A 10,620-nucleotide genomic window follows, 5' to 3' on the forward strand; every position below is an offset into this window, starting at 1 on the left:
AGTGAAATACATCATTTCAGGTATATGTTTATAACACTAAAGTATTACATCCAAAACATCTCTAAATCCCTCAAAAGCGATGATTTTAATTTCATACTCAAGACATGGGAAAATAAAATCATCAATTTTCAAATTATGCCATCTGCAAAGCAACTAAATGTGTCCCACCTAATAAGAAACGTGCTTGATTTTCTATGATAATGTGTTTTCAACAGCTTTTTGAGCTGCTTTGGTTGCATGAACTAACTGGAACGACTTGTCCTAACTCTGAAATTAAAAAATTCTATTCATTTTTTCTTGCAGAATTTTTATTTTTCTTTTGAAATTACCTATTGGCCATTTTCCTATTACATCATGGCTATTTTAAATTAATACTGTACTCATCTTCAAATGCATTCTGGTGGATTATCAGCATCTATACACTGATGACAAGGGTGTGGCAACATACAAAGGGATCCCATTCATGACTTCTGCTGGGCCTTGCACGTCTTCCATCACCAATGCAACCATCAAATGATCATGACATCTCATTAAAACAGTTTTTCATGGAGGTGATGATCTTTTCTATATTTGCATTTTGTTGGATTGTTAGGATTGTATTCGTAAAAAAAAAAAACATATTAATTTTGAAAAAAAAAATATATAAGTCTGATTTTGAAAAGTGAAAGTGAATTCAATCTTGGTGAATAGAAATGGCAGATCCTGTATTTTTTTTCTTAAATTTTTTTTTGGGGTCGGTGAGTATCGAGTGTGGGATCCTTCCATGCGAGCGGAAATGCTTAAATCACCGAGTCACCATCTCATCAAAGATTTTGATTATGCATTTCAGAGAATAAATTATCTTCCACTCAACACTGATATTTGATTTTCCCCCTAAAGACACTGATATTTGATGGTGATTGATTTTTGTCATCTATTGCTTCTTTCTCTAGAAGCTTTTCTCAGTGTATGTGTTGGAATTAACACAAGTCTTTAAAGCACAACCCCATGTGCAAAAAGCTAAAATCAAGTGGGGGCAGGGCCAAAAAGAAAAACATAAAAATTCTTTTTTTAGAACTAGGGTGACTTCCTTGAATATAAATAGATAGTTTTAATAATAGTTCTCTAGAAGCAATGCCAACAACCGTGCAAGATGGATTGCTTTCAGCCCCATTGCATTAAAGAAAAAAGGGACATGTTCACGCACACCATACAATTCTTATGTATTTGCATATCTGAACTTTTTAGCATTCATATTTCCATGCTTAAATCAGGAACATCACCTCAAAAACATAACTATTTCCATCTTTTTAAAAGTGAAATACACAATTTCATAAATAGGTTTAAACTTTAGGTGTAGATATGCAAATATATAAGCTTGTGTGGTATGTACGTAAATTTCTAAAAGGCCGATAGCAGTGTTTATAAAAAAACATAACTAAAATAAAGAAGTCAATTTAAAAATGGGATCACAAATGAGCTGAGGTTTACATTAGATTGTTAAAATATGGTAATGAATCAACAATGTGGCAATATGACTATTAGAATCAATAAAGATGGAGGTCTTGTCACGGTGCAATGCAGAGCATCTTTTATAGAAAAGTTCCAATGTCCTGTACACTGCCACTAGGGAAACAAACAAATTGAATAACATATGCATTAGTTACCTGTAAGGGTTGTAAAAATGAATCAGAAGTCAAGTATGCCTGCAGAATATATCTTATAATAGTGCCAATTTTCTTGTTTTTCTTTTTAAGTGAAGTTCTTTTGTTATTCTAACAGTTGCTTGCACTCGTAGTTGAAACTTGAAATATAGTGTTTCTAATCTTAGTACACAATTCGAGAAAATAGTGTCTGGAGTCCGAACGCGATGCACAGGGCCCGTGCACTTTCGTCCTACAATTCATTTGATACTTAATTTTTGGGCTATAAAATTTGTAAAGATAGTTGTGTGGTTAGTGTAGAGAGTTTTTTATTTAAAGTGTGTATTGTAAATATTTTTTTGAAAGAAATTAATAACAATTATAATATTTTACTGTCCAATTTTTAAAAACAGTTTTTCATCACAAAAATTAATGGAAATCATAAAAAAAATGATAATTGAACGGATGCATGAAATTGTATTGAAATTTGGGATGATTTGCTTCATATTTTTTTTAAAATATGTTTGATAAGAATAGTTTTTATACATTTTTATATATAGTTTTTTAAAAAATAAATGAACTTGTTTTTGAAAATTAAATTTCTAAATTTTTTTTGAGTATTTTTAAAAATAATTATCTCAATCAAATATTTTGTAATTTAAATAAAAATATAAATAAAATTCTAAATAAGTAAATAATAATTAATGTTACTAAATTTAAATAATGAGAAAACTCAAAAATATTATGAAAAATGTTAAAAGATAATTGTTCCAAATTAATAAGTGTGTATATTAAAAAGATTGATATTATGTGATATGATTTGGGGAAATTTAATTATATAATATTTCTATATTGTGAAATTTAATTTGAGTATATTTAAATATATGATTTTTCTTATATTTGAAATATTATTAATTCATAATAGGCTCTTATTTATATGAAAGATAATAGAGGATTTGTGTGTTTTGAGCTGTAACTCTACTTCATCAGCCTATTTTTCTAATCCCCCCGCTTGTTGATATTGGAATAACATCTCCCCATGGATGTAGGTGAATTTTTATAGGAAAATAGCAGAGGATGTTGGATAATAAATATCTCACGAAGTGCATGGAGAATCTTCTCCAGTTAAAGTGTCAACTCTACAGATTTCAATTAATGAGCACTTGAATGATTTTACAAATTTTTTTGGCAAATATGTTAAATGTGGATGACGAGATTGGAGATGAAGACATGACACTTCTTCTATTGAATTCGCTTCTGAAAGTAGTGACTATTGACAACGATAAAGTGTGGCATATTGTTGGTGTATGTAATGCCTTTATTAGAATGCATAATGTTGCTATGAGGGAGATGATCAATATCAGACATGTTTCAAATATTGGGAAGAATTTGCTGTCAGATGCGGTTGTAGAGGCCAAGGGCTACAAGTAGTTATTGAGGCAAGATTTCTGAGAATATGCATGGAGCACTGATTTTTATGAAGGGAGTACGCAATCATAATCTTTACTATCTTTAGGGTAGTACATTGATTGAAACTGTGGCTATTGCTAATGTTCTTCTGACGCCACATTGTGTCATATGTGCCTAGCTTGTGCTGGAGAGACTTAATTTCAGACTTTGGTGAAGCAAGGGTTGATTAAAGGAGCAAGCACTTGTAAGTTTTGATTCTATAAGCATTGTGTTTGGAAAGTGACACAAGTATCCTTTAACATTATCATCCACAGTACAACAAATATTTTAGAGTATGTTCACAGAAATGTTTGGATTCCGACGAAGATGACGCCATTCAATGAATGAATATTTTTTTTTGTCTCTTTTATCGATGATTACTCCGAATATGTTTGTGTGTATACTATGAACTTTAAGCGTAAGGTGCTAGAGATTTTCATGATTATAAAAAAGTGAATTGAGACTCGGATTGATAAAAAGAACTGATGTAAGAGATCGATAATGTGGGTCAATATACATTTGATGCATTTTTTCAAGAGTGTCACAAAAATGGGATAGATCACCACTTTCACTATTTGAAAGACATTGTAAGAAAAAAGTTGTGGGATGAACTGAGTTTTAGTGGAGAAAACTTAGTATATGTTGTTTGATGTTGGATTGGATTGAGTCTGTTAGGGTGGGGCCATAAACTATGTTTGTCACTTGACAAATAGTGTGACTTCTGCAGCAATTGAAAAAAAGGTTCTAATGGAGATGAGGTCTTCACATCCTGCTAGAGATTATGATCTACAAAAGAAGATTGTCGTTAGCATGCATGTTTTGTTTGTCTAGGCAAGCTTGTTGAAGGCCCGAGACTCAAAGTAGGTGGAGTGTTCTACTAGGATCACAAATATGAGTAGAAGTTGGAGTTTGATGCAACTTCATTTGTTTTACAGAATTTTTCCACTCTACTCAGGTACCTGATCAGTTACAAGAGGTACCTTTTGATAACACCCAGGAGGAGTTGGAAAAAAGTGCTTAGAATGAGGTTCTTGCTCGGAAATTTATTATTAAAAGCATGACTAGGCATCATAATTTCTTAAAAACAGGTTGGTTGAGATTCACAATTTATTTTCACTTTCAATCATGGAGGTTGAATTTGCCTCGTCACTAGAAGGAAGCTATGGAGAGCTCAGATGATGATCTTTGGAGAGGGAGAATGAATAAAAAAAATTGAGTCCCTTTGGAAGACTGCTACTTAGAAGTTGGTGAAGCTTTCTTCTCTAAGGAAAGTCATTGAGCGCAAATGGGTATATGTACAGAAAAAAGGATTTCATGGAGCTGATATGTGTTACAATGCAATGTTAGTGGCAAAAGGCTTTGCACAACGGGAAGGGATTGACTATACCAGTTGTTCTCACCAGTGGTCAAGCATCCCTCGATCCGTATTCATTTAGTAATTGTAGCACAATACAATCTGATTTTAGAGCGGCTTGATGTAAAGATTGCCTTCTTACACTCTAAATTGCAAGAGAAGATCTATATGTTGCAACCGCTTAGATATGGAGCGTAATTATAGATTGGACAATTCTTTGTATGGGGTCAAACAATCATCATGATAGTGTTATAAAACGTTTGATCAGTTCATGATGGGTTAGGAGATGAGCCATACGATCATGGTGCATATTTTAAGAAGTTAGCCAATGGTTAATTCATCTCTTTGTTTCTATATGTCGATGACTTGTTGATTGCATTTGCCAGCTGGATTGAGGTTGATAGGACGAAGAATCAAACATCCAAATATTTCGTGATGAAAGAGTTGGGTGAAGCTCGCAGAATTTTGGCATGAAAATTCTCAAGGACAAGACAATTGGAAAGATTTGGCTCTCACAAGGAGCATATATTCAAAGGGTATTGAAGAAATTAGAATCTTATTTTCAGTTGATTTTAGATCAATATCCTAAAGATGATCATGAAAGAAAAGATATGTGATCAGTTTCATATGCTAGTCTAGTGGGCAATCTACTAGACCAAGCACTACTCAAACAGTTAATATTGTGAGTAGGTTTATGCATGATTCAGGAAGAAGTCATTGGCACGTTGTGAATACGATTTTGAGGTATTTGAAGGGTACAATTGATTCCAACTTAGTGTTTGAAAGATATGCATCTATTATTGCTTTATGAGTAAGCTACTGATTCATAATATGTAGACGCAAGTCTACGACCAGCTATTTATTCGTATTGGTAGGAGGTCCAATCAGTTGGAGTCGCTTCTTCGATCTATTTGTTTTTTTATCTACTACGAATATTTGGTTTGTACATGATAGTCATGAAGGCGATGAAGGAAGCAATATGGATGTAGGGCCTTGTGGATGACATGAGAGTTAATCAAGAGTCTCTGAGAGTGTTTTGTGATAATCTGAGTGTGATATTCTTTTCCTCAAATGCAGTTCATCATGCTCATAACAAACACATTGATGTGAGGTGACACTTTATTCTTGACTTGATTGGTGATATCAATGTTTTGTTGAAGAAGATAAATATGATGGAGAATTCACATACATACTCACAACGGTACTACCAATTTAAAAGTTCACATACTGTAAAATGTTTGTTGAACATCAAAGCTTCTGACAGATTGTCCATTCAGGCTATTTGAAGGACTATGTGAGGCTTGATTCCTTTGAGAGAGGGGAGTACGTAGGCAACCATTTTGGTGTAGTCATTGTTGGGTTAGAGCTCATTTTAATCACCTGTCACTTACTAGAAGTGAGAGATGATATCGAGAATGTCATGAAAATTATTAAAATCTAATGATCTAAATTAGAAAGTGTGTATATTAGGAAGATTGTTATTATGCAACCTAATTTGGGGAGATTTAATAATATGATCTTTCTATACTGTGAAACCTAATTTGAGGAGAACTAAATATATGATCTATCCTATATTTGACATATTCTTAGTTGTATACCCTAATTATCTCTTACTTATATGAAAGATTATGGAGAATTTGTGTGTGGTGGAATAACCATCCCCGTGGACAAAGACAGATTTGTGCAGAAACATGCAAGTCACATTGTGTTTTATTGTTTGTTTGTTTTGTGAATTTGTTTTCCTTAATGGGGCTTATTCGCAACCATGAAAGTAACTCACAACTCATGTTGATTCATGATTGATGGAACTCTCCCTAAAAAAAAAAAAAAAGATATTGCATTATTTATTGATGCATTCAATCATAAATTCATTATTTTCACAACATTAAAAACAATAGTTAACACCAATGCATAGTGCTAGAATCATACACCATTACCACACTCACAAAAAATATAAGGCGCGTTTAAAATTGGATGTAAGCTAAAATGTTTGAGAGTAATTTAAACTAAAATTGAGTTTGAATGGAGCAATATATATCTGGAATTTAGTTCATAGATGCCATGAAGAGTTAGGAAATAAAGATCAATTGAAATAGTTTTTCAAACGAGTTATATTTTAATGAAGTTCTCTTTGTTTTCAGTATAACAAAATAATTTCAATGACAACTCACCACTCATCGACATGTTAGACTCCAACCATCCCTTTAAAGGCTAATATTCATCTTCCTACATCATAACCACTGGCCTCCTGATTTATATGAACTTCTATTGGCAAACTAAGTACCTCAGAGCTTATACATCTTTAGCACAAGCAATCTTCTACAATTCATGTTTATAAATTTCTTCTTCAGTTATGAAGAACGACACTTCTTATAATTTATGAGACATATCATTAGAATCACTTCAATTGATTTACGACAAATAACTTTTGCCACTCTCAACCTACTTCCATCTATGTATTATATCTAAATACATAGATGTGAATATTTGCTACAACATTAGATTAGAGAGTTTCATCCAAAAACTCCATTAAATGTTGTACATTTAAATGAATTTAGTATTGTACATGCACATGCAGGCATGTGTCAAAATGGTTAAGTCTACACCGTTGAATCCAAGCTTCATCAATATTTGATTTACACTTAAAAAGAAGAAGAAGAAGAAGAAATATTTGCATATCGACCCCTCGGTTCATTGGTATTTACATAACCAACGCCTTCAATTTTTACATACACGCCACATTATTTTACATGAAAATCTGTATTTTATTTTTGAAAATTAAAATGGTGAGATTTTTGATGTGATAGGAAAGATTTGAATGGTATAAATGTAAAAAATAAAGCGTAGGTGTAAATGTATGAATGCATAGGAGTTCGATGGTATGTATAAGGTAAAATTTTAAAATCAGAGCCTGATAATTTATAAATTAAGGAGAGGAAATATAAGGGAAAAAAATGAGCATGGTGAGCCGTAGGTTTACCGTGCGGTGAACCAATAAAAACTGTATGTCAGTGGGCCCCACTTTTAATTTTATTATTTTTTAAAAAATCTTATGGGACATCGCACGAAAATTACGTGTTGTTCGCACAAAATAATCGCTCATTTAAGTGACGAGTGAATGCTTGTGCAGTGTTTAAGTGGGGACTCGAATCTCAAATAAAATTAAATTTATTAATCATGAGAATCGACGTCAAATAAAAAAAAAGATGTTTGAGCTAAGTATTTGTCACTTTGAGTCAACATAGAATAATTTAGATGGATTTATTTTATATCTATATATTTTTATACATTTATATATACACATTTATTTATTTATTTATTTATATTTATGTCTAGTTAAGTTTAAACATATAAAACTTTTATTAAAATGTCATTTCTTAATGTTTTTATGGGAAATTTATATAAATTTTGTTAAAATTAGAAATATAAAATCTTTTAATTTGTAATGTAATTATAAAATTACATTTCTTAATAGAGTAAAAAAATAAAATGCAAAAAATAATTCAGTCACCTCATTTTAAGAAAATATAGCTGGTTTTTACCAAAATAGTTATTTTAAATATTTTTTCTTATTTAATATAGATTTTGTTAAAAAAATGTAATATATTAAAATTTTATTTTAATTTAAAAGGCTATATATATATATATATTTATTTATTTATTTATTTATTTTTCTAAATATTTTTTCATTAATTTAATAACCGTTGGGCTCTAATTTTTTAAAAATTTCAGTATGCAAATTCCTCCTAAAAATAGAAAAATGAAAATGAAAAACTAAAGCTAAAAAAGCCTGATGATCCCAATCGTCTTAAGGTTTTATGCTTCACTTTTGATCTCTATGATATAAAAAAAACTAATTAAGTTTTTTTTTTTCTTATATTTTATTTTTGTAAACAAGGTACTTATTTATTCAAACACATTAAAAAGACATATTGTTAGATATAAAATGTTATTAGGATAGAAAGAATGTTAAGAAGGAAGAGGAACACAACTTGAAAGATTCACTTTTATTTCAATATTTTTTTTTTTCGTGATACAAAACTCAAGCACAACACGCTATTTATACCAGTAACACCTCCATTAGGATTGTGCCAACACATTTCAATCATGTGATTACTATTGACTCTCTAGAATATTCTTCTATTTAATTCATTAATTAAATGTTCTAGAATTTTTTAAATCACTTATTTAAAACATGTTTCTAGAATGTTCTAAGACTTTCTTTTATAGTATCTTTAGGATTTTACCATGATCATTTTAGATTATGGCTTAAGAAAAGCCCAATTTTATATAAGCCAAAAATCAAGTGTAATTTTCAATACCCCCTTCTTAAACATTGGTCATTCCGAGCAGTTTTCTTATTCTGATGAAAGCATCATACTTGAGTAGTTTGGTGAAGATATCTATTACTTGATCATGAGAATTTACATACTCCATTTGCACATATTTTCTTGTGATGTAGTATCTAATGATGGGACAATGCATGTCAATGTGTTTAATTTGATTATATAAAAAAATATTCTTAGCTAAAGTGACAGCTAACTTGTTGTTGGCATCTCTTTGGTGGCTCTTTTTGGGGCAATCTGAACTCCTTCAATAAATTTTAGAGCCAATTGCATGTCAAACAGATGGGCAACGTACTCAACATCACAAGTAGAGAGGATAACAATTGATTGTTTTTTTGACATTCAAGTAAAAACAGTGCCTCCCATGTAAAACACAAACTTTATAACACTTTTTCTCTCATCTAAGTCTTCGACCCAGTCGTTATCATTATATTCGACAAATTTGAAAACATTTGATGATTAATAAAATAAGCAAAGTCTGTTGTTTTGATATAATGAAAAATCTTCTTAGCAGCCTTCAAATGAGCGGTGGTTGGTAGTTGGAGCCTCCATATAACAACTAACTAGTCAAACAACATCAAATATGTCCAGACTAGTGCAAGTCGGTAGCACAAGCTTCCAACAAAGCTCTTGAAAAAGGGTGAATTAACCATTTTTCCATAACTTGTCCCCACAGTTCATCAAAGTGCTCATAGGTCTGCAATCATTCATATTAAATTTCTTGAGTGTTTCATTTTCATAGCTTTCTTGAGAAATGAATATGCCCTCATTATTTTTCTTAACTTCAATATTGAGATAAAATGCTATTTTTACAGTATTTGTCTTTTCAAACTCTTTAGCATCACTTTCTTGAACTCTTTCAGCATACTTGTATTACTTCCAGTGAAGATCAAATCATCTATATGCATACTCTCAAAATATCTCAATCCTTGACTTTGATATAGAAAGCATGTTTCTAAAAGCATTTGATGAAGTTATTGTCAATGAAATAGTCGTTGATATAGTTCTTCTATGTCTTAGGTGATTGTTTCAACCCATTGAGAGCATTCTCGAGCATCAATACCCTATCATCTTGCCCTTTGACCTTTTAGCCTAGTTGTCATTGAATGTAAACCTCTTCGTCAAGGAATTTATTCAGAAAGACAGACTTTACAATCATTTGATGCATTTATCACCTAGTTCGAGTTGTCAAAGAAATAATTAGTATAATAGTTTCAAGTTGGGCAACATGATCAAATACCTTATCATAGTCAATGCGAAATATTTGGAAGCAGTCTTTCACCATCAATCTTGCTTTATATTTCTAAAATTTTCTTTTGGCATTCTTCTTTGTTTTGTAGTCACTTCACGCCATTTGTTTTATCCTCTTCTAAGAAAAAATATTAAGTGTGGATGAATCTGTACGTGCATGATGGGCATACTCGAGATTTACTTGTGTATTTTGAGTGCACTCGAGATTTACTCCGGGTGTCCTAAGGGTGTACTCCGAGGATACAAGATGTACTCGGTGCTTGCCTTGAGTGTAGTTAATGTGTACATAGAATATACACCACTAATCCGCACTTATGGATGCCGCACATAATATTCTCTCTTCTACCTTATTTTCTTCTAAAAATTCATCTCTAGCCAATTTGGTTCAAACCTAAACTAACTCTTACTAGAAATACTAGATTTTGTTAATTTTCATAATTTCATTAGCAAGTTTCTAAATTATCTCGGACAGTTTATTAATAGCTTTGTATATATCTTGGATTTCTTCACAAAATATTTCTGGGAGATGAATTTTTTATCACTGAAGAGTCACATTTATGCCATTTAATTCATTTGTATTTACTTATCTAATAAATAA

General features: G+C 31.3%; 1 protein-coding gene across 3 annotated transcripts in view; it reads left to right on the forward strand.

Annotated features, from left to right (window-relative positions):
- Positions 1–628, forward strand: part of LOC110027356 (methionine--tRNA ligase, cytoplasmic) — a 62,195-nt gene extending 61,567 nt beyond the window's left edge. For all 3 annotated transcript variants that reach the window (XM_020728745.1, XM_020728744.1, XM_020728746.1), the window contains one exon: positions 413–628. In XM_020728745.1, coding sequence (XP_020584404.1) covers positions 413–517 — 105 coding nt within the window. In that variant the 3' untranslated portion in view covers positions 518–628. The remainder of the gene's footprint in view (positions 1–412) is intronic.
- Positions 629–10,620: the final 9,992 nt, after the last annotated feature.

The sequence above is a fragment of the Phalaenopsis equestris genome, unplaced genomic scaffold (assembly GCF_001263595.1).
Source record: "Phalaenopsis equestris unplaced genomic scaffold, ASM126359v1 Scaffold000425, whole genome shotgun sequence".
NCBI classification, from domain to species: domain Eukaryota; kingdom Viridiplantae; phylum Streptophyta; class Magnoliopsida; order Asparagales; family Orchidaceae; genus Phalaenopsis; species Phalaenopsis equestris.